The sequence below is a fragment of the Anthonomus grandis genome, chromosome 8, assembly GCF_022605725.1.
Source record: "Anthonomus grandis grandis chromosome 8, icAntGran1.3, whole genome shotgun sequence".
NCBI lineage: Eukaryota > Metazoa > Arthropoda > Insecta > Coleoptera > Curculionidae > Anthonomus > Anthonomus grandis.
Window position 1 is genome coordinate 11586755 of NC_065553.1, and position 26358 is coordinate 11613112.

At 31.7% G+C, this 26358-nt stretch overlaps 1 protein-coding gene across 5 annotated transcripts in view; it reads left to right on the top strand.

Annotated features, from left to right (window-relative positions):
- LOC126739158 (zinc finger homeobox protein 3) overlaps window positions 1-24681 on the top strand; it is a 234978-nt gene extending 210297 nt beyond the window's left edge. For 4 of the 5 annotated variants that reach the window (XM_050444702.1, XM_050444703.1, XM_050444700.1 and 1 more), the window contains one exon: window positions 23304-24681. In XM_050444702.1, coding sequence (XP_050300659.1) covers window positions 23304-23908 — 605 coding nt within the window. In that variant the 3' untranslated portion in view covers window positions 23909-24681. The remainder of the gene's footprint in view (window positions 1-23303) is intronic. The other variant, XM_050444704.1, reaches the window with a different exon arrangement.
- Window positions 24682-26358: the final 1677 nt, after the last annotated feature.

Here is a 26358-nt window from a genome sequence, read left to right on the forward strand (position 1 = left end):
ACTTATATCTTGAGAACCGCGTTCTTTGACATTTTCCAAAACGTTATCGCTTATAGTGGATTAATATAGGAAGGATCCCCTTATTTACAGAGGGTTTTTGGATTTAAATTTTGTTTGGTATTATAGGCTGTAGGCAGGACTGCCAAGATTCTGTTACCCAATTAAGCATATTGATACTCCCTTGTTTATATATTTTGGAAACCTTCTTTACATTAAGGTTAATGGTAATTTTGCTACTTATCAAGATAGATATGATTATGACACCAGAAACAAAATGTTCTTATATATTGTCACTTAGGGAAGTGTCAAAATAAACCATATAATATGGATATTAAACTATTTAATAAGCGCTTTATCCTGTGAAAAAAAAATATATAAAAGAGTTCAAATGCCACATAAAAAATTTCCATTGTATCTTCTAGAAGAATTCCTAAATTTCCAGTGTTACCTTATATCTGTCTTGGCACCTTATTACATCTATTGGTGTTTTAGTAGTATATTATATATACCTATTTTAATTTTGTGATACCTTTTTTAACCTCATTTTTGGTGTGTATTTTATATTAGTATTCCTACATGATATTGTCTGTAAATAAATATTTCAACTCAGCAATGATTTTAATATTTTGTCTACTTTTCGGAAAAAACACTTTGTTTTACCTTTGAAACTAAACTGCCTTGTTATCTTTTCGGATTAAAAATGATAATCCCAACACAACGATTTTTATAAAACTAATAGAATACACATTCCTAGCTTACTATTTAAAAAAAAAACACCATTCTCATAAGTGATTTTAAAGGTTGGTCATTCCGGAATATATAAATATCTGCACCTAAAACATGTTAAAGTATCTGAATTTTCTTCTATAGCATACACTTCTATCATTATAGCACCCCCAAAAATAAATTCGTTTTGATAGATCCGCTCCCCTTTAAAACGAAAAAAAAAAGAAAGCTTTGCGATAAATTAGACAGACAGCCTTCCTTATGTGGGAGGGTTGCATTTTTTATGTACAGATATTCAGCCCTGTTAATAAGGGTAGGAAAAAAATGAGTCACGCACGGGACAGCAGTTAAAAATGATCATCGACGTTGCCAAATTCATTCAGCATATCTTAGAGCATGTGAGGGTGTGAATTCACTGACTTTGAACAGGTTGGAGAAAGCAAGTGGAATTTCGTCAAAATTAATTGATTTTTTTGTTTAATTAAATAATCGGTAAAATTACAAGATAGCTTTTAGTTTATATAAACTGTACTTTCTAGGAGGTTAAACTTTCTTATGAATGTTTAACCTTTGCTCACTTTACTTTTTGCACTTTTTATGATATTATGTTTGTCTTATGTATATGTTTGTCTCTTGATTAAAATATAAAAAGTTTTCATTTTCAATATTTCACATTTGTGTGACTAAGCAGTACTTCCAAGGCTTCATTGGAAACTATTCTTAGGACGATTTATAATATTGAAAAAAAAAATTATTGTTTGACTGATTTCGTCTCCTTGTATTAGGCAACTATTTCTTAGTTATTGTAACTATTCTGTGAGTTATTGCCTTGTGTATATAGTAGACTGTTAAAGGAAAAATGATTATAATTGATGGATATGCATTTGTAAAACATATTATTTTATAAGCTTGATAAAGTTACAATATACTAACGAGACTTCGGTGAGTGTATGACACAATTATTAGTAATGTTTTTGTTGTTCAGAGGATTTTTTTCACCGGTAATCTGGACTATAAGACTACTTTATTAGCCCATTAAGTACTATCGGGACCGTATGTTTACGGCAAGTATTCAATTTAAACAGGTCGAGTAATATAAAAATAATATGGTTAAGAGTTAGCCGACTTTTGTAGGCTGTATAGTATCTTCAAACTATACATTAGTGTAAAATTCTAATTTGGCAAACAATTGGTGCTTTTATAAGACGTTTATTTTTGTGTGTGCAAAAATGAGTACTTCTAAACCGTAAGTATTATCTTTAACAGTCTTATAAATATTTTTTTTACTGTAAATTAAATCACGAGACAGTTTAAAGAACAGAAGAGTGAAATAAAGAGTTTTGGTTAATAGGCTGTCTCGTGATTTGAGTGTCATACCAAAGGTTACAACCACAGGACTATGTAAATTAAATATTTTATGATAGAGTGGCTGTAATGTTATGTTATTTTAGTTACACTTAAAAATTTGTATTTTACGAGCTAATATTTACTAGCTGTTATACTAGTAATTTGACCTCCTTATTTTACATAAAATATTAGTCAAAATATTTAAGTTAATACTTTTTATTTTTAGACTGACTCTTAAAAAACTGACAGATACCTTAGAAGCATAAGATTTTGAAAAGACGCTAAATTCGATCATGTTTTTATTGAGTTACCCGATAACCATTTGCAATCGGATAAAGATTCTGCCGACGGAAGCCACCATGGTGGTCTTGTCAATAATTTGACATACCGACAACCTTCTACTTAGCCATTTTATTAACAAATCTATTGAATGGAATTGGACGAAAGAAGATGATTTACGTGTAACCAGACATTCTGTTCCTAAACCTTACTACTCAAAATGTTGTGCCCTGTGGATTGTTTTATTCTTTTTAGGGACCAAATTGTGAAAGATCGTCTGATTGATAAATCACGTAACGATGCCCAATTTTTGAATAACAATGACCCAAAAATTACGTCGGGTGAAATGAGGTGCGAGTCTTCTAATTCCTGTGTAGTGCCAGGGAAAAAATTATATTGGGGCAATGGCAAAGATGTACGCAATAGTCTTATATATAACTCAATGCGCATTAATAGATTCTTGCAAATAAAAAGATATTTGCATTATAAACACAACGCGAAATTGAATATATCCGATTAGTTAACAAAACAATACCAATTGTGAACCTTATCAGAGGGCGATTTCTTCAACACTATTGTCCCATTATAAATGAAATGAAATAAAAAAACTTCGAGGTGATTATGATTTTGCAATGGATATGGAATAAGGATTAATGTTAGCAAGATGAATGGATAACGCAATTGTAACTGTTTCCTCTTCAATTCATGGCATTCATCCTGAAATAATGGCAAGTAGATATTCTTTGGCTGTAAAGAAGAAAGTTGGAATTCCACGTCCAAATCTTATAGCATAGTACAATCCTTTTATCAAATGGACATAAATATAGGAACATCAGAAAAAAATATGGTATTGTCTACCTACATGATGGATGCATGTATGCAAAATTTATGAATCCTAATGAAAAAAAAGGAAACAATTTATCTCATCTAACCTTTAAGAAGGTATATTGGCCAGCGTTACCTAAAAAAGTACGGAATTTCTCCTAAAGGTGCTGATCCTTCCCTATCTTCATCAAAAAATTCATGCGAATCTCTTAAATTCAGGTATGTTCAGACATTTTGTCGAAGAAGTTCCAAATAAAAAAAGAAGATGACGCGCAGATGAGAAATGTACCAGCGTTGGATGCACTCAATGCAAGAAATGTCAGGTTGGACTATGTGTACAGTGTTTTGTTAGTTTTCATACTCAATAATATGGATAATAAAATAATATAAAATATGAAAAGTAGTTTTACTTTTTCGCACAAACCGTATTGTCTAGTGTGACCATATGTTACACCTCAAAAACGAAAATCTTTTAGAGGGAAAAACTAACCAATTGCTCCAAATATATCACTTAGGAGCCTAAAACTGACAACTATGTAATTAGATTTTGAATATAATTAATTTAATCCTTAATGGGTTCAAGGTCTTGGAAGTCATTAGGTTTATATAATTAATAGTACTTATTTTCCGAGGCGTTTGATAAAGTTAACCTCAAAAACTGCTGACTGCCAATTGAATTCTGTTGGACTCTCTCAGAATTTAAAAGGGTTTTCTGATCAATAGAATTCAAAGGGCCAATCGTCTGCCAATCAGCCAGTGTAGATTACAGTTAATTGAGGCCGTAAAGGACCTAAGATTATTTTTTTTAAATAATTTCTTGAAGGAACTAATATCAAGTTATAAGTTTCAAAGCCCTGCGAATGTTTGGTTTTATTTAGATCTTGTAAAGATGTTTCTCCTAAAGCACTAGCTATTACATTATGCCCTTCTAAGATCTAATATACGCCTTAGTTGTTTGGTAACCAAGTTGATATGAGCATAGAACTGTTTCAGAATAGATTTATGAATTAGTTTGATCAGAAAATGTATGGGCTTTTTCTCACTTTTAAATTATTGAATAGTTCTGTAAATTGTACATTTCTATTTAGCAATATTAACCCTAAAACAATTTTAAATATCCTAGTCGAAAATTGACAAATTGAAAGGTTTTCACATTGAAATGTTATGAGGTTGACGTGTTTGACAAAATAAAGTTAATTAGTTCAAGGGATTTAAGAACATCTAAGTTCCAACTGTTTATTGTCAGCTCTTTTGAACAATATTTATCCAGTTTATTTTTGAACAAGGCGGCTGTTAAAGCTAGAGAGTTATTATTAATCTTTGATACTAGTTTTAGGCTATTATTATCTGATTCATTCATGAATGTGCATATCTTGTCAAACTTTTCAGGTTTATGTTGGCTATGTATTATCTTAAAGCCTCTAAGGGATTATCAATGAACGAGCTGATAATGATGATCCGTGAGAATTTTTTTCTCTCTTAATTTTTTAACTGGCCACCTCTTTGGCACCAACAATGAACCTCTAACAGCTTACTATTAACAAACAATTTTTTATCTAAGGAGCAAGGTAGTTATTGACATTAATATATTTATTTTTCTTTATTCTAAGGGCTCAACTTGACAACATTGCGTTTGTTTTCTAATTCCGAATCGACGGACGTCTTATTCGCCCCCAAAAAAAAAAGCAAACTGGGCCCCGCGGGTTTAAATTATTGATTTCCTTCGACAGCCCTTTGCGAGCGGCCCTTTTGACATATCCTAAAATAATCAGGGAGTTTATTTAGGCTCTCTTTTATGCCGGATCATTTTTGGAAAAGGACGACAAAGATGAAAGTACATTTTCGCAAAAAAATTTATAAATAAAAAACTTATTAGATTCACAAATTCTTCATTATATTTTTTTCTTCGTTAAATCCCACTGACCAAAACGATAATTTCACCTGCTGCAAATCAATCTTATAAACCGAAAATTAATGAATCTAGATTGGAAAAAAAACGCCAAAGCGGTTTCTTTGAAAGTCAGATTAAATCAATGGCTGTCACCTAAGCGGGACAAAATGGGGATTCCTTCTGGTTCTTTGGTTCTTCGGTTCTTAATGAACTCCATAAAACTGTTAATGTATTTACTAATGAGTTTTACGCGTGTAAACATTCGGAAACAGTTGTCTGTTTTATTGTGCATTAAGTGACGGCAGATGTCGACGCCATTTTTTTTTGGTTAAATTTTTTTGAATAATTCAGTTGAATTTTGATGATCGGATAATGTGATTGGTAAGCTGTCGTTTTTCTTGCCACTAAATAAATAACATAATTTCTGTGATATCTAACATAAAACAGTTCAATAACTTTTAATTATTTTATTGACTTGCTATTAGAGTTACTTTGTCAGTCTAGATTGATTTCGTTGCTATTTTAGATCAATTATGTTGGCGCATTTATTTCGTCTTTATTTTGCATTTATAAAAATATAAAAATTAAATCAAATGGTAATGTAATAAATGTAATAATATTAAAGTAAACCTACGATGAATTACTATTTTTTAAATAGGATATTTGGAAAAGTTGATTTATATATGATGAACGTTTTAATTTATAATTTTTTTAATTCAATTATTCTTTAATTTTAAGTTTTCTTAGGCGTGCAAAGATTTTGACGCAGTTATATGTTTTATTTATTTATCTATTGCAAAGACTTTTCAACAGATAGAGCTAATTATCCAAAAACGAAAAGCACAGATGAATAGAAACCAATTAACAAGTAAACAAGAATAAATAGTATTTTACTGAATTTAAATATCTCAAATTATAACATTCAATGTGGAAGTAGGTATGAAATGAATGTATGAAAATCAAAGTACAAAAAAGTAAGAACCTATGATAATGCTAAAGATATATAAAAAGGAATGAAATACTAATGAGAAGTAAACATTAAGTTACCTTAATGTTGCATAAATACATTATAAGTCGCTGGAATTTGCAAGTTCAAATGCATTAAAATTTCTAGCACATCTAATTAATGGAAAGTTTTATAAATAGTTGTAAAAGTATCTGGAAGCATTAAAAGTTTGGATAATACAAATATATGTATAGGTTTTTTAAACCTAAAGGGGAATCAATCTAATTATTAATAATCATATGTACAAAAATTAGATTAAAAAATTTCTACGTTTTTCTAAGATTTTAAAAAAGGTAAAATTTTGTCTTACCTCAAATGATATAGATACTTTCAGTATGGCTTTCAAGAGAGTACAAATACAGAAATATAAAAATGAAAAATATATACAGTACTATTTAAAATTTCTTGAATGATCTAAATCCCCAAATAAATGGCATTGGTGTCTTTGTCAGCAATCTTTTGTGACCCATCATTTTTAGTTGTATTAGCCAAGAAATTCTGCTTCAGAAGCTCGACTGTTATGGTTTTGGAGGCATTTGCAGTCCTGGTCTTAGAAATCTGGACATTTAGAGGAAATTTACCTTGACACCAACATTCATTTTCAGGGCCCAGCCTCACCCCTTTTAATGCATTCCAGAGTACTGAGATAACAAAAAAATCCTCACTCTTACATGGTGGAGAGTATTGTGGATTTCTGGGCCTCTTCATTGATGGGAATTTAAAGCTTGACAACTATGTTTTGGGCCTCACTGCTAAACTTTCTTCTGGTTGTTTTGGCAGGGTGGCCAGGCATGATTTGGGAGGATTTTTTGCTTATTTAATTTATTTTGCCTTAATAGACTCTTATATCCGTTATGGGTTGCCATTTTGGGGTTTGTGCTCCAAACGACTCATTAACATCATTTTTACTATTCAGAAAAAAGCATTAAGATATCTGTGTGGTGTTGGTCTGAGTCTCTTGTAAACCTCTTTTTGTACCCATACCAAACCTGCTCAAGCAACCACCACAACCATAAAACATTACACCACCACCATGTTTTACGGTGGGTCGCGTATACTTAGGGTTAAATCTTTCATTCACCAGTCTCCTAACTCAGAAAATACCATTGGATCTAAATAGTTTAAATCAACTTTCGTCTGAAAATACTACCGTTTTCCATTTATGGCAAGTTCAGTTAAGATGGTCTTTTGCAAATCAAAGTCTAGACTCTCTGTTTTCCTTTGAGATAAATGGCTTTTTTGCGGAGTCTCTAAACTAGCTTTCTTAAGTCTGCGTATTATAGTGCTTACCGACATTGAAACAAGTCCTAACTGCTGCTTAACTCAAGAAGCACTAATAAAGGGATCTTGCAGAAACAATCTCTTTATATTTCTTATCTACTATACCATTCGTTTTTCTTTTCCTGCCACTTTTTAGAACTCTTTCCAAAGTACCCCTTCTATTAAAATAAGAAACAGTTCTCGATATTGCGGGTTTATTTTAATTTGTCTTTTGCTATTTTAGACTGCATTTCTCCATTTCTTATTTTTTCCATAATCTTTTTCTTATTTTATAATATACTTAATTTTAATAAAACTCGAAATGCAGATAAATTATACATCCCTTTTACCCAGTTGTCACAGGTACAGGATGGTCCGGAAATTACATCTCTCAAAATTTTTAATCACCTCCCATGTAGAATAAAGAGAGCCAAGACTTTTCCAACTTTTAAGAGGGCTCTTAAGAGGATGGTATGAAGATACCATAAAATTGTGACTCTTCAATATTGTGAATAAAGTAAAGGAAACTAAATATTAACAATAAAATATTTACTTCTGTTTTCATTTTATGGAAATTTTAATTGGTGCTTTTGTCAATAAATGTTAATTATTTCAAAAAAAATAGTTTTTGATGGTTTTTACATTATTTATCTTACAAATTTAATATTGTGCTTTTTTTGGAAAAAATATTGATATTACATAAATATATAGCAGCAGATATTAAAAAATAAATTTACTACCTACATTTTATTCATCTTAAGGACTTTCTAGCTTTTTATATTTTGAAAAGATTATATTATATTAGCATATAATTAATATATTCCACCCGTCTTCCCAATATTAGATCACTATTTAATCACTTTATACTCATTTACTATTCCTTTTAATTTTTGTTCTTTATATTTTCATGTTGCTCTTTATTTTTTTTCTCTAAAATAAATTTTATTCTCAGTATTTTGGTACAAAAAAATGTTTAATTTTTTTGTTTGTTTCGCTCACTAACTTTTTGTTTCAGTTCATTGTAGGTTGGCTTTTAACTCGTTTTAGCGTTTCATATTTCTCTATTATCGCTTTTATAACATTAGTTCTTAAGACTGAAAACTTAAACTGATTTGAATTGTTATATGTTTTTTTTTTGTAGAAAACATTGATAAAAAAAACGAAAACATTTTTTTTAATTGCAAATGCAAAGATAATAAAGGACTGTTGTGTGTTCCAAGTTTTATAATAATGTTATTTCCTAGCAATATAAAAAAAATATATAAATACGGTCTTAGGTATAATGAAAAATTGTTCTTTTAAATCTAAAATGATCCCTAAATAACGTTTTTTTTTGTCCACCTTAAAGGCATTTTAGCTTTAGGAATTTGCCGACATCGGAATTTGCCAAACTCATGTAGAGCATTATCCTACTACTACAAGAAAACATGGATTTGCTTGTATAAAATTCAGCTTATTTTGTCGAATTCCTTTAAGCCACTTACGAAAGATCCACCGATAAGCCAGTAAGCTTTGTTGTTGAGAGCCTTTATATAAATGAGTCAATCGGGGAATCTTTTAATTTGCAGAATTCTCAGAACTTCTGCTGGAGCAGGCAATGGTCCTTTTGGAGGTTTTTTTAGGTCAGTTCTACTTATAATTCAAAGATAGACTTAACGTCCAAGGTCAAAGGGCTTGGGCTCGTATATATCTCCAATGGTAGCCAAGTGTGGCTTCGATATGCTGATGAGACTTTTATTATTTGGGTCAAAATCGATACAAAACTAGCAAACTTTCTAACGCACATCGTCAACGTTCATGATGGCAAAAAGAATTGGAAACTTAGTCAGCACAGCACTTCTTAGATATTCTTGTAAAGAACAACAATGGATGCTTAAAGAGATCAGCCTACTGCAAACCAGCACCTGTAGGAAAATACCTATACTACATTTCCAATCATCCTGGTTCAACAAAGGTGGAAATTAGTAAAATCCTGTATAGGAGGGAAGCCACAATATGCAACAATAATGTTGAGCCCATCAGGGAAATATAAAATAACATTAAGGCTGCGTTTACTTTAAGGACAACCATACAAATATAAAGCCAAAATACCTACTAGACACCAAGAACTGTATACCAAATCTCCTAGGAATGTGGAGAATCATACATACACCAGACAAAGAAACTGGAAATCAGGACAAAAGAATATTCAAATGACTCGAAATTAAGTCTTTAGACCAGAAATAGCTGAATGCTTGATCCAATGACCACAATAACAATGTAAGTCCAATGTAACATTAGTAAAGATTTTGTGCAAGGAAAAACAATGTAAGGAAAGAACATTTTTTGGAAATATCAACATCACGCAAAACTGAGGAATCTTTAACCAGGTCATTGTTGATATTTTGGAGACCCGTACTCTCAGGGCATAGCAATGCAGTTCACGGATGACTAGACGTCATACACCTCTAGTTTATTACCCTATAGAGTAGTTATTATTGTTAGTCTATACTTAATAATAGTTAAAGATACTTCCTAAGCCAAAACGTGGTACTATATTTAAAATAATAACAAGTTTGAAAATTAGATTTTACTACTTCACAAATATCTTCCACTTTCAAAAACGCAATTAATTAATTATGTATTTTCTGTTTATATTGAAATACCTTACAACTAGTTTTGTTTTTTAATTTATATTAGTAGAGTACCGTATTTTAGCCAGAACCATTATTTCATTTAGCGGTGGCCATTTATTTTTTAAATCAGTAACGCAGCTTAAGCTTATTAGCGCGCGTAAAAAGCTTTCCTTGCGTTTTTGTTTGCCTAGTCTGCGTTTTGATTTAGGCGCGTTATTATCGAAGATAATGAGTTTTTTCACCCCCCCAGATTGCTAAAAAGAGGGGTTGCCACGCACCATTGTCTTCAAAGGGTAATTTATGGCCCTTTAAGATCGAAACTTCCTCTATATATACGATTTGGATACGGGCGAGGATGAATCTTCTTTTGTCTGATGTCTAATGCAAATCCGGAATCGAGAGGGCCTATTTATTTAAAACGTCAGCGAATTTTTCATTATTTTTAACGAACTAATCTCTTCTTAAGCGTGTTCAAGCTTAAAACGTTTCATTTTCTGTAAATTCGTAACTCTTTCCCAGGCATTCAAAAATATTCCCACGCCTGCAGCATCAAAAACAAACGACCGCCCTAATCAGTGCTAAAAGGGTTAATTGCCATTTTCACCCTCTTCGGCAATTAATTTTCCGACTTCAACCCTTTCGTTTTTCGCCACTTGTTGATCCCGCGGGCCCGGAATGAAAGGGTGTACGTACCATCATTCCGAAACACTTAATTACTGCCTCGACAGTGTATTGTTTGAATTTAAAATGGCACACAAGTCGTTTTAACAGATTTAAAGTTGGTGGTGTTTTGCCAGTTTGACAAATTAAGCAGTTATATATTCGAGGGCGATAAGGGGTTGAAAAGGAGTAGTTAAAGGGTTAAGAATGAGGCGGGGGCAGTTGTAAGAATTGCTTGACGGATTAGGAGACAGATGGAGTCAAGACGGAATGTGGTTGTTAGTAATAGGGTGAATGATAAATGACTTTTTGCAAATTTTATTTATGACCCAATTTAATATTTTTTAAAGTAGTAAGATGGATTTTTGTGTTGTATTGACTCCTTCCTTAATTTATTTTATTATTATTTTGTAACTCCAGACAGTGTTGTGTTTAATTTTTTTCAGTTTCTTTATTTTATCAACTTTAGTTAATTTATTTCATATTTTTTATATCTCACCTGTTTTTTTTCTATTCTAGTATTTTTAATAGAAATCCTTTAAAAAAATGTAGTTTGCCTTACTGTAATAGCCTAAGTATACTTATCCTTTTATTTTCACACTTAATCTTAAACTTTAACGTCTTAAATTTTAGTATTGTTAATCTTGTTAATACCCTTTTTTGTGTTATTTTACTATGTCCTTTCTTAATGGATTTTTATATGGAGAGTATATTCTTTTAGAATAATTTTGATTTTCGTTGTTTTTATAATGAATTTATTTGAAATTAAAAATTCAATATTTTAATTAATTAACAATGCTTTTCTTAAATTTATCACTTATATTATTAATGTTAATTAAAAAAATATTTTAACATATGTTTTATATTCACATTTTTGTATCATTTGTCTTATATTTTAATTTAAATTTTATTTATTTATCTTGGATTTAAAATTTAAAAAAATGTCACAATATTTTAATTTGGATTGAATATATAAGTGTAGTTTTGATTAATCTTAATACAAAATATTACACTACTTGTAATTTTAATCTAATTTTTTCTCCTTCTTTTAGGTTTTAGTTTTTCTTTTTATTTACTGTTTTATCAATACTTAGTTTCTTCTGAAAATACGAGGGTTATTCAAAAAGTAAGCTGGTCTATCTTTTTTTGTTAGATATTGGATATATCAAAAAAACTACTTCAGGCGATCGATTTAAATATTTTTGTCGATGTTTCAAGCTTAGTGAAATTATCCTGAGGACTCTAAAAGATACTTAAAACCAAATATTTTTTAGAGTGTTAAGGATGATCTCATACAGATCGGAAAATCTACTAAAATATATAAATCGACCGTCTGAAGTGTATACTTTAATTTCAATACTTTAAGAAAGAAATTGCCTTTAAATAAATATGACTCCAATTGCGCATTTTGCTATTAAAGCATGCATACTTAAAATAGCAAAATATTGTCACCAGACCAGACACACCAGAGTGAAGAATCAGCGCAATTTAGAAGCTGACATGCCGTCAATTACAATAAGCAAATTGGGTTAATTTAAAAATCGCCTTAAATCATACCCTTAACGCAATTAGAATGAAATCTGACCGAATTATCTGCGCGCCTTTACCGCATCAAACAGGAAGAGGATGTGACGCGCGAGCGTTAATTGCAGTGTGAACGCCGCTTAACTTAACGAATAATAATTATTCACGTTTTAATAGGGATATTCTAGTTAAGGTAATTATTAGGGGCAATTTACACTGGTCGGCGGGGGCGGGCTCATTTACGTCGTTGGGAAGAAGGTATTTAAAAATTATCTTCAGGATGCTGGAATTTTAACTAAATTGATGTATACGATTAGGCATTATTAAAATTAAAAATTTGTAACATTAGGTTTTAAAACCTTGAGATCTCCGTTGCTGTTTAAGGCAATAAATGTTTAAAATTTTTAAATATAAAAGAAATTACCGGTATCGAGCATCACTCACCGTTTACTTTAATCTACCGTAAAACGAATTTCGACCCCTCTTGATACAAATCCGAATATCAAAGCTAAAAACCATAAAAAGACGGCAAACCTCTCGGAGCCGGAAAACTCATTTTCATTAACAATAAAATCTCCAATAAAACAGCGTCCTAAATTACACTTTTCCCGACTTTTTAATTATATTTCGCGGTCGAAATTAAAAAATCCCCGCCGGGGGAATAAAAAGAAAATTGCCCATTTTTTTGTAATGTCGACTCCGGCGACGAATGCTGTTGTATAAGAAAATTCCTTGTACGGAATATCGAAGGGGAAAACCGTTTTAATGGAGAGGCCTTCTTCGAAATAAAATAAAATTTCTTGTTTTATTTATTTTTTAGCAGTGTCCCATAACAGTATTAAGTACTATTGCAGTATATTGATCCTATAAAAAAATATATTTTTTTTTATTTTGGATCAGATTTCCTACAGTACCTATAATTCCTTTGTTGATGTGGTTTTTGATGCAAGATTATTCATGAAAATTGTTATTGTATTGTATCATTTTTTTAATTGCTTTTATATTCCTTACACTTATTTATAATTTCACCAAACAAATTAATTACAATATTAACATAACTTAGCACAGTATTTTCTCGGTTAAACACTGAGCTCTATAGAATTGTGGCCATTCAGTTATGCTGGTATACTAAGTACTGTCTGAACCCCAATCTAACTAAAAATATTGTTTGCTTGATAAATCTTGCTTTCAACTACTCCACTTATATACAGTGCTTTCATTTCAAAACGATCCACTCTTAATAACTTACTTAAAAAAAAAAAAAAAAAACACGTCAAATTAATAATACAGAGGAACATTTAATTCTGCATTTACTAAAGTTCTGTCGATCACCTCCTCACCTCCAGCTAACCTCACTTTAATATGTCAAATGGGAACCCCCATCGTGTGATACGTGTGATACATTATAGTAAGGAGCGTAAAATTCTCTATTCAACGGTACCAAAAAAATGAAATCAGTAAATGTGTAAGCAAATAGTTAGCGAAAATGTCTAGAAATAATGAATATTTTATTTACGCCAAACTTTGGTATGTCAAATGGCTACCCCATGGTGTGATACATTATTTTAAAGGGCATTTGTTATGCTACCAATGGTCAAAAAAACAATTGTCAAAAAAAATCAAATTGATTGACCAAGAAGCAATTAAAGTGTAAATCGGTAGGGTAGAAAAACGAATTTAATTAGTTTAACAAATTTATTTTATTAAATGTGCAAAATGCGCGCCGTTATTAGCAAGACAATAAAAAAGCCTATTTTCAAACTCCTTACGAACATTGGCAAGGGTCTGCCCGCTAATTTCTCTGCATTCTTGAAATATTTTATTTTTAAAATTTTCAATACTCTCAGGTGGGGTTTTATAAACTTTGCTTTTTAAGTAGCCCCAAAGAAAAAAGTCTAGTGGGGTTAGGTCCGGAGGCCGCGCAGGCCATTCGATTGCACCATGTCTGCCAATCCACCAATCCACTTTTCTTGAAAATTTTCATCAAGCCACTCTCGAACTACCAAAGTGTAGTGCGCCGGAGCTCCATCCTGCTGAAAATGTATATTATTTTCATTCCATAATATAGCACCATGTTGATCTACTTGATTTTCCATAGATTGGATGATGAAAGGGTATATTGCATTTTCTAAAAGGTTTAAATAAATTTCGCCAGTCAAATTTTCTTCCAAAAAAAATGGCCCGATTATTTAATTCCCATAAATTCCTGCCCAAACATTAATTTTTTGGGGATATTGGGTATGGCCTTTCCGAAAAACATGCGGATTTTCATTATCCCAGTATCTACATTTATGTCTGTTCACCAGGCCATTTAAGAAAAAGGTCGATTTGTCACTGAAGCAAATGTTCGTCAATAAATGGGGATCGTCGTCAATTCTCTGGCACATCACTTCACAAAATTGAATTCTCCTGTCAAAATCATCTTCTCCGAGTTCATGAAGAATATGAATTTTATAAGGAAAGAACTTTTTTTTTTAAACTTTATGTACGGAACCAGTGGAAATATTTGTTAGTTATTTCATTTTTTTTGGTACCATTGAATAGAGAATTTTACGCTACTTACTATGATGTATCACACGATGGGGGTTCCCATTTGACATATTAAAGTGAGGTTCGCTGGAGGTGAGGAGGTGACTGACAGGACTTCAGTAATTGCATAATTAAACGTCCCCTGTATATCTAATTTGACGTTTTTTTTTTTTTTTTTTTTTTTAAGAAAGTTTTTAAGGGTGGATTGATTTGAAATGAAAGCACTGTATGTTAATTTACCATTAAGGAGCAAATGTGATCAAAACCATGAGCGGCCAGGTACCACACGTTCCATTTAACAGACGCTACAAACCTTAAAATTAAAATATGAGAGAAAAGAAAATACAGACGTCGTAATGCCGTGGGATCCTAGAGAAGTTAGGAGATAAATCTAGAATGACCGAAATGACCATATAACTTACTGAAAAAAGATACATTTTATTAAAAACTGTTATAGAAATGTAGTTATTAATTAAAGTATTAAATAATTTGGGCAAGTTATAGGAAACTGATCTTTTAAGGAGCTCTTTGCGATCTTTGGATACTGTCAGAAAATCTCTTTATCATAGGTTTAGGCTATGGATATCCCTTCTAAATCGTAATTTATTATAAAGATCATTAGGCATTTTATGTTTTTTTAAATTTTAAAACCTTAACAATATAAAAGAAGTTTGTGTCTATTAATCATATTTAGTCAATTAGACCTTCGAAGATCTGATGTAATTCTATGAGTTTTTTCATTTGGGTCATAACTAGATCCCATAAATGAATTTTACATATTTTCTACTCTATGTAGATCAAACTTATTAAGGCATGAGTGGTAAACACTATTACAATAGTTAGGATTCACCAAAAAATTTGCGAGTACAGAGTTGTAGACAGTTTCGGTAGGTTTGTAGTTTTTGTAAGTTTTTGAAAGAATTTGATATGATCCGTAAATCACAAATATTATGATTTACGGATAAATTAAATTTAAAATTCATAGCTAGGCCTTAACATAGGAGTTAGAGGCAGGTAAAGTGAAATGCTATTTAACTTATATATTGTGTAGTAAAATTATGTGCCTTCTTTTTTACCTTTTCAATTTTAATTTAAAAAAATTATAAACTCTGAATTTTGTGCATTTTATATGCATTGCATTCTATCTATAATATTACTTAGTAAGAGCACATTTAGGAAGCATAAAGGTATTAAAGTTGAAATATCTTACTAACTTTTATATGGTCAGACAAAAACTTACTCGATACTACGTGCAAATAGTCTTATGCCTTTTTAGCATAATTTCCAGTTATACAGGGTTTTACGCGACGTATAAAATAAATAGAAATGTAATTTTAACACGTGTTTTTTAGATGAATTCGAGTCAAAAATATCATATGAAGGTGGGTACGCACATGCTTTCTTACCGAGTGAAATGAATCATTACTTCTTACTTAGGTCTATAGCGATATTATTAATTTCACGAAGCACCTTAGTAATTTCTCTTTATACTCTTAACTCTTCATGTCACCACAAGTAATAGTCCAAAGGATTTAGATCCGGTGAGCGGGAAGGCTAGAAACTGCACCCCTGCGACCAATCCAACGTCCAGAAAAAGAAAGTATTATTGCAATATTCGGTCACATAACAACAATAACCGAAAAATTGTGTTGGAAATTCTGTTCGACATGGTGATTGTCAAGCCTCATAGACTCATCGGTAAACAAAATGTTAATAACCAAATTACAATGTGCAATGAGCCAAATGCAAAACTGCATTCGAGGTTCCAGATCAGTGATCTGTAGAGCTTGTACTGGTTTCAGATGAAATGGATAGAAACCAAAGTTATGCATTGTTCTCCATCCAATCATTCGGGTAGTCACTAGTGCGACGTGATAATCTGCGAACACGAGTTTATAGTAACCATTGAAGATTATCAAGTATTATATCTTAGGCATGTGATGGAAGTATGAGGGAAGCATTTGAAATTTGATTAAAAAGATAAAATAAAATGCGAGAAGAGATTTGTATAACGTGTATATATTTTTTATAAAGAATTTTATTAGTTCTGCATATACACAGTCACTCTTGCAAGTTAAAAACCCAAATACTCGTCTATCAGGTATTTTTCTATTTGGATATCGGCGGCGATATTTAACTACTGCAACTTTACCACTTCCGTTACGATATACATATACTAGAAATATATCTGGGTATCCTTCGTTTGTAAAAACAAACATGTCACTATTTTGTGCAAATTTCTGTCAATCTGATGGAACTACTTTAACAGAATAACAAACCAAAGAAGTATCCATGGCTGTTATTGTTATAGTTTTCGGCACAATAATGCTAGTAAATTTTAAAAAATCATATCTTGGTAAGAAAGCATTTGTAAAGCAATGTTCATAGGAATTTTTCTACTCATATTCGCCCAAAGCCAACGTAGTGAAACTTTATCCGTTACCTCGCGGGATACCCCGTGGAAACCAGTTTAATTAGTTTTTTGCATCTTTATAAACTCTTGTACCCTATTTTTTGTCTTAAAAAATTAAATCCCAAAACTATGAATTGTAGGTTTCAAGTCTTTGGGCCTAAAGTGAACAATGCTTTGGTCAGATCCCAGTATAAAAATATAATTAAATAATTTTGTACTTAGATTTTAATGAATATGATAAAACTCTACATACTATATATTCTATACATTCCTTTGAAAATGCATTTTTGAAATTCAAAATGCTACCGACTATACAAAAGAAACTTCTTTATAGATTAAGTTGACTAGGACTTTTAATTATTCTGCATCATGAAATTTAGTACAATAATTATGTTAGTTAAATGCATATATGCCTATTTTGCTCACATGTTTGTAACTTCGTCCAAAAAACTACATTCCAGCAGCCAAAAACTACCGAAAGCGATATTTCATTAGTATTATTCGCAGATTTTAATAGCTGTCCCTCTAAATGTTTTCTTGTTGCTTGTGCTCATTGCTTCTTTATATTTTGAGTATATTTTATTGTCTGTGTTTTTTTTCAATCTTAATATAAAGAAGTTCTGAATATATAATTTGTGGGTTCCAGCCAATCTTATTACAAAAATGATTAAAACCAATCTATACTTAATCGAATGAAGCAGCATTATAATAACTGGTTATAACATTTACTATTTGCTTTACCTTATATTAATTAATAGGAGTTTATTTAGTTTTAAGGTCCTTACTTCGCATTGCTAATTATTCCTTTCTTTGAAGAATAACCCAGCTAAAGAAAAATCCGTTGCGAAAATATTAAAAAAGAAAGATGAAAATTTAGCGGCTCCACTTCTCTGTGCCAGTGCGAGGCGAGGGTGAGGGATTCTTAAATTTTACTTTTTCGCCCGATGAAATATAATAGGGAAAAGTCGTGTTTGGGCGGTAAGGGAGGAAAACGGTAACGGGGGGGGAAGCCAGCGTCTCGAAACACTCCCCACTGTGAGATATGGATTTTTGCTTCCGAACCGTGTGCGACTTTTTCCGAATTATAAAATATATTTTGCTTGGATACACTGTATTCTGACGGCAACGGTTTTATAGAAAATTAAAAAGTTTTTCCCGAGTAAAGAAAGTTTCCTTTTTTGATTAAGTTGTTGTTCGTCTTTTTCTAGTTAAGGATTTATTAATCATGTTTTTAGTGATATATGATGAAATGAGTCATTTTTACTTAATCAATTTATTAAAACATAATAAATTTGGTATGTAAATTAGCTCAATGTAATTCAATGCCGAATCTCGATAAAGTACTTCCGTCGACGATCAAAAAATTACCGCTCGTTCGCCAATAAAAATTAAACAAAAACGTAACGTTATCTCGACACTTTTAAATACCCATAAAGATCGTCGAACGGCCCACATTACCGGTATTAAAACCTGCCCAGAGTGGACCAGAATAAATAAAAGACAATCATTAAAAGATAACATACTTGTCGATACATTAACATCAACATTTTATCGGGCAGACCAGACGGGTTTTTCACCATGGCCGGGGCGTGAAAATGCCCAGACGATATAGTTGTACGGTTGTAGTTTGGGCTGGACCAATGTCTCATGGACTTGTATAAATTTGTCCCAACATTTGTGTTAAGATTGAGCCTAGATTAAAATGTGATTCTCCTGCGGCCCACTCTTACCTTTGATTTTATTGAGGTGTAAGTACTTTAGTACTGCGTTCCCAAATTACGTCTACAGTATTACTATTAATGCATGAATTTAAATTTCTTTATTTTGTAATAGATAATTTTTTTTTAAATCCTAGTATAATGACTATACTGTCATTAGATGTGTGAACTAATATCAAACTTCTAAAAGTATTTTCAAATGCCAAGTGTTTTCTAAATTTCAATCAAATATTTCTTCTACTGGCAGTTACATATCTACGCGAATATACATGCTGTCAACCCATAATATTTACTTTCTTTAAAAAAAATGTTCGCTTTCGTCTTTCACACTTCACATTTACCTCAGTCCAGACTACAAATGGAAACACTCAAATATTGAAACATGGGATTCTTCTTTCATCTATCCACATTATAACCATTGCGATCTGGGGACTTTTGGCTCCATTTTACCTAAATTCCGGAACTGTAAGTCCACACTGAGTTTAGTACCCAATTTAATATAGAACAAGTAAACGTAAAGAAAACGAGAAAGATATTTAAGACTTCCTTCGAACTTTTATATGTGCTGGATTCACACCTCATTATACGTTAAAGCTACATCTGTTGATAAAAATTTAAATACCATGCAAATCACTTAGATCTTGTTGGCAAGGAATCGTTACTTCAATCATCAATTTTTTTTGTCATAATAGAGTAGTAGTTCCTATCATTTGATAAAAATTTACTTTGAATCCAGAGTGAAATAATCCATAGGGTCTTGAAGTATCAATACTTATTAAATATACATATAATGATAGATACAAGGGCGGGTCAATAAGTCCGTGACTTTTTGGATAAAAGACAGGTTTTTATATAAAAAGTTATTTTATTTTTCAACATAGTCTCCTTTGAGTTCTATACACTTAGTCCAACGTTTCTCCCATTTTTTTATCCCTTCGGAAAAATATGATTTGTCGAGGTCATCAAAATAGGCATTTGTTTGAGAGATGATTTCGTCGTTGGAGTCAAATCTCTTTCCGCCGAGCCATTTCTTTAAGTTTGGGAATAGGAAATAGTCACTGGGGGCTAAATCTGGAAAATAGGGCGGATGAGGAAGAAATTCGTAACCTAATTCATGGATTTTTGCCATGGAAACTGTACATGTGTGGACCCTTGCATTGTCCTGGTAGAAAAGAACTTTTTTTTGGCCAAATGTGGTCTTTTTTCTTTTAGTTCCTCATTGAATCTATCCAATAAATTGGTATAATATTCTCCATTGATTGTTTTCCCCTTTTGAAGATAGTCAATGTGGATTATATCGCGTGCATCCCAAAAAACGGTCGCCATGACTTTATTGGCTGACAAATCCATCTTTGCATTCTTGGGCGTCGATTCACCCCGAGAAATCCACTGTTTTGACTGCTGTTTGGTCTCCGGCGTGTTGTGGTGGATCCACGTTTCATCCACGGTGACGAAACGACACAAAAATTCATCCATATTGCGGTTGAATAACGCCAAACACTCCTGGAAAAATGTCACACGGTTGCGTTTGTGGTCGATTGTCAGCAAACGCGGCACCCATCTTGCGGAAAGCTTTCTCATACCCAAATGATCATTCAAAATTGAAACTACTGAACCATGTGAGATGCCTATGGCTTCCACAATCTCTCTCACTTTCAATCTCCGATCGGCTAAAATCATATCGTGAATTTTTTCGATTGTTTTGGATGTAGAGACCTCGACTGGACGTCCAGAACGTTCGGCATCTTCCGTGCTTGTACGGCCACATCGAAATTCAGTAAACCACTTCTTTACCATGGAAATGGATGGTGCAGAGTCCCCATAATATTTATCAAGCTTAGCCTTGGTTTGAGTGATGGTTTTTTTTCGTAAAAATAATGCTTAATGAGCACACGAAATTCACTTTTTTTCCATTTTCTTCTCAAAGCGAGTGGTAGTCTGCTCTCAACAGCTGTCAAACACAAACTAAATGACGCAGCTTGTTCAAATTTTGACAGGCGTCAACTGACAGTTCTCTGTTGACAGGAGCAGAGTTGCCATTTCCATTAAAGGGCGGGAAATTCAAAAAGTCACGGACTTATTGACCCGCCCTCGTATAAATAAATAATGGATATAAAAACTGATATAATGATCTTCGGCCATGTTGCTTCTTTCTTTTCTAATTTATTTACCTTGTCTAAACCGAGGATAGGTTTAGACTGATTTCCTGATTCTCTCTAATACACCTCTTTTCCCAGGTAAACCCATTTAGGTCTCGAAAAAATACCAGATTTAAAACAATAAAACGATTATATAGATGTCCAATTAGCTCCTTTCCATCGGTATTACTAAATCCTTAAACTAGAACTAACACTGACAGTCTCGAATTAAAATTTCATTAAGGTCCTAAAAAGCTGAATTATTCATACAAATATATGCGTCGTCACGTTTTCTCTTCTCAGTTATGCTTAAGATTATAAATTAGGGTATCTGAAGCCAAAAAACGAAACCCATTCAAATAAATGTAAATTAAAAAAACTAAAACAAAACTAAATTGTTAGTTGTCGTAGAAATATAGTAAAAGAGAATTACCTATGTCAAACTGTGTCCAAGGAGCAGTAAGAATTATGTCAACTAGTGCCACGTTTTCTCTCCTATACCATGGCGGCATCTAACGTTCATGCTTGAAAGCTTATATTAAGGTATCTGAAGCCAATAAGGAAACCCGTTCAAGTAAATATGAACTGAAAAGACTAAAAGAAAATTAACTTGGTAGTTGTATAAGCAGTACAACGTAAAAAAAGAATTAGGTAGAATGTATATTTAGCTCTTTTGCATCAGCATCAATATATACTAAAATTCAACCTAAGCTGACTTTGTTTTCTACAGACCAGACAGCCTTAAGAAGTTTAAGGTTTTCATTAAAATTCTGATAAGGTGAACTTTTCAAATAAATATCTGTGCCACGTTTTTTCTCCTATACCATGGCGCCATCTAACATTTATGCTTGAAAGCTTAAATTAAGGTATCCAAAGCCAAAAAGAAAACCCGTTCAAGGAAATATAAACTGAAAAAATAAAAAGAAGACTAAATTGACGGTTGTATAAGAAGTTTAACCTAAAAAAAAAGAATTAGATAGAACACTGGGCAACTAGCTCCTTGCAATTAAGATCTCTATGTAAAAAAATTCAACTTCAACAAAACTCAACAAGCTGACTTTCTTTTCTTATTGGATTATTTGATTAGCAATGATCCAATACGGAGCCTTTAAGACATTCTCAAATACATATTCAAACAAATAAATGTGTCAAATTTTTCTCTCCTATACCAGAGCGACATCTAACAGTCAGGTTTGAAAACATTAATTAAGGTATCTGGAGCCAAAAACGAAACCCGTTCAAACAAATATGAACTGAAAAAATTAAAACAAAACTAATCTAGTAGAGTAGAATTTTATTTCTTTCACACTTTTTATAGAATATACTATTTCTCTATCAGTATAAATACAGTACATTTCCACGTATTTTACGCATTATTGAACACTTTACCTCGTCTCTCCTATTTTATTGCGTTTTTCACCCGAAATTTGAAAATGTCTTTTAGCATTAGCATTAGCCATCATGAGTCTGCGAATTTTTTTTGTCTATTAGGTACATTATTTTCCAGTATCTCTAATTATTGTATTGTGTGCCGCAGTTAGCTAAGTTGGGGTCAGTTATGGTCAAGATTTGATTTTTCATTTTGGTTCTCGATTAAGATTGAATTACAAAGAAAGTGCTAGGATAATATGAAGAATCTGAATTCTGTTGTAACTTAGTATTTTATTGGTGACTAAGTGATGTAGTACCTCCTAAGATTTATAAATCTTATAAATCCTCATAATCTTAAAAAAATGTATGCACTGTCTGAAAGCTTTTTGATGAAGCGATATCATTCATATCCATGCTGAAAGATACGAAAGGAGACGACGATGTAAGAACGTGCATCCTATTGCACTATATAATATGTGAGAATTTTATCAATCTTCTGCTCAATTAAATGAAAATTTCATTTATATAAAAATCGGGTTTCTTTTAATAAAGCAAAGATGAAATCTGGAACGCAGCCAAAATATATGTTACCAGATCAACGTATTGCAAACAAACGATTTTCCTGCATAAATTATCCCGGTAATTAGCTCTCGAACACGTCTGAACGCCACCTTGCGAGCAGATAAAAATAAATCGTTGTTTTAATAGCCCGTGTGGTACCACGGCCAGGAACCTCAGGTGTTGGGATGATTAGTTTGACCACGGTTTATTGGTTTTAATTTTACGACTCGTTTTAGAGCCCTCAGTGAAATAAATTCTTCTCTGTTCTTTGGTCGTGTCAGGCGCGAGGCAGACAACACTTAAAAAAACCTCCAAAAAAAAAAAAAGAAAAATCCATCTTATTGCCTTGTTAATTATTTGCCACAATTTAGTTTTGGAATGTGTATGTTTTTAATAAATGGAGTGTTATAAAGCAATTTATTGCATTTTTTTTGTTTCAGGCGGAGCCGGAGGACTGCTTCTAGATACCGGTAGCGGTCCCTCATTCCTTCCTCTTCCCCCCCAAGTACTCGATCAAGTGGCACAAAACAACACCGAACCAGGAGTAACAACCCTTAAACTGCCCGACGCTACCTATCAAAGATCTCCAGATCTTCCAGTAAGGGATGTCGACGTAGAGCTCTGTTTTGTATGCAAAAAATGCCGAATGGCTTATCCGAGTGACTCTCCACTTCTGTCGCATCAGAGACAGTGCTATGGACCCAACCAAGAGTCCCGAGGGGCCTTCAGGATCGTTCAAACTGGATACGAGTGTAGACAGTGCAACGACGGTAAGAAGTTTAAGAGTTTGATGGAGCTTAAGGGACATTTTGAGTCTGGGGCGCACCAGCAAAGAGGTGGACTGCCGCCGAGCGAAAGTCCTCTCAGTCATGAAATGGAGGACGTTGTTAATCAGATTACTTTATTGGCTGCTAGAGCAGCTCAAGAGAGTCCGGTTACTCAAGGTCACTTATTCGATTCGAATTCGAATAACTTTTGTCAACCTGCTGAGCCCAAGAGACGATTTTTGAGTCCGCAACCGGCCCTCACTAGCGCCGGGCACTAGAATGGTGAATGTTTTGTTGTTTGCTTTCGCTATTAAGCTGAGAATTATTATATAATTAAAATGGGACTTATGATATAACTAAGGAATCTTGAATAAAAGTAAATAAAACATTATTTCTATTTGGGAAATAATTTATTTGAGATTTTAACCACTATATTATATATTTTTTAATTTTTTTATGGTTCTCCATCATATTGACATAAATGAGTTGCAAATTACAATCACAAGTACTTTTGTAGAACTTATTTTTAAAATGCCTCCTTTGTTAATTTCGTTAATTAGTTTGGAGTGGGCATTTCAAAAAAAAATACTTTCACTAGATCTTTTTGACCATTTCAAATTCCTTTTCTATTTGAGGCTTTATAAGAAGATCAATCAAAGTATAAGACATAATTCACTTTTTGAAAAAATAGACAACGTATCACGTAATTTAATTATGATTTTTTTTTTATATTTAAGGAGCTTAGAAAATTATTAAAATGCAGTATGATTACCATATAATTTGCAAGTCAAGCCATTAATTCACTGCTACGAAATAATCCAAAAGATGTATAATGAATAAAATTGGAAGATTGACAAAATAGAATTTAGTACTGATTACATTTTTTGATGAATATTTAAAATATAAAGGGTAATTTATTCATTATAGTTATGTATATCAGATAGGCCAATTTAGAATATAAGAAATAAAGAATAACTCATATTCAATTTTAAATCTTATAAAATGCTTGTTTTGAAAGATTTTGAATAATAATTTGAATAGGCTTTCATTTCTTCAAAAGGGTTAATACAAGAATTAAAAGTATTCATATTCTTTTTGTTCTTAAAATTTAATTCTTATTTTTCTAAAAATCGGATTTTTTCCATTGCTTTTTTAGTTATTATGGCTGTTTAAAATAGCAGCTATTGAAACTGAAAATATCTCTATAATGACATTTTTCTCTTACCACGGTTATGCGTATCGTTTTCTAAAGGATCTTTTTCCCTCTTCTGCTATGCCGACTTATTTTCAAAATCACTATTATATCTCTTCTATAGTAATATAAGTTGAATCATGGTTGACAATCAGAATTGAGACAAGTTTTTTTAATTAAGAAAGTGGTACAAATAATTTTTCTTTTAAATTTATTTTACATATTCTTCTAGAATGGTATAATCATTTGTTTAGCTTCTCAAAAAAGCATTTTTTATATTTTATGTTTTTTTGTTTTATACAATAATAAAATATAGCTGCTGAAGTACACACCTAATAGTGTGCTATTTGTTTTCTATGGAATTTTTCATCAATGTTTTGAAAAATTATACGACAGTATAAAGTATCAATTTGAAAATACTTGTTGACAATATTTGAAGTTGGGAAAATATGAAGTAATATCTCTTGTTAATGTGTCTTTAATACCGATTTTGGTGTTTTGCGTTGTAATATTTACCCTATAAATTTATTCATGATAATATGTTCTTTTTACGCTTCATGATTTTTCGTTTGAAGCTAGATTTTGTAAAAATTACTGATCTGTATAGAATACTCTTTAAATTCCTTTTAAATTCATGTTGAATTTTTCAATCTTCCTCTGTCAATATTATGTTTTCTCCTCCATAATTTACTCTCACATTTTTTGATTTTAATAATATTTGATGCATAAGTTGAGATGTAAATTTTCAGCACTTTGTAAATAAACTCTAAACTAACAACCTTTTTTAAATTATCAGTTGTTGAGTGCTTCGATAATCATTTTTTGATATCTCTAAATTATTAGCTGTTTTACATTATAGCACATTGTAATAAAACTTATATTAATTATATTCATCGTTTTTTCAAGAACATTCTTCCTTGGCTGACTATCTTATGGTCATTAAAGGATAATAATTTTGAAAATCAATATTGCTTGTTATTTATTCTAAAGTGTATATTAGCCAAATAGAATTAATTCCATAATAAGTAAATAGGGCTATTTTCGAAAAAACGCTCACACGTCGATAAGTATTTTTATTAGCCAATTTTTTTTTCAAAAAAAAATTATACAGGGTGTATTGTGAGCAGTGGACAATATCAACATTCCTATTTTAAAAGCGAAACCCTGTATATTACTTTATTTTTGAATTCTTCAGAATATTTTAGCCATATTTCATGTACATACATATTCAACTGTTTCGGATATATTAAGGGTTTTCCGATTTTTTTGCAGAAATTAACATTAAAAACAACGAGAGTTATTTGGTTGCATAAACTCATTACAACGCAGTTAAAACTGTTTATCTATTAACTAAACAACAACAAAAAAACATAAATGTTTTTATAGGATATATAAATGTTTTGATAGGAGAATATAATATAATGAATAGAAGATGTTTTATAGGCAAGTCACGAACATCCTGGTAAAATCCAAATCTTTAATACAAATTTCTTCAACGTCATCTTCGGTAATCGGGTGGTACTTCATCTGGTTGAA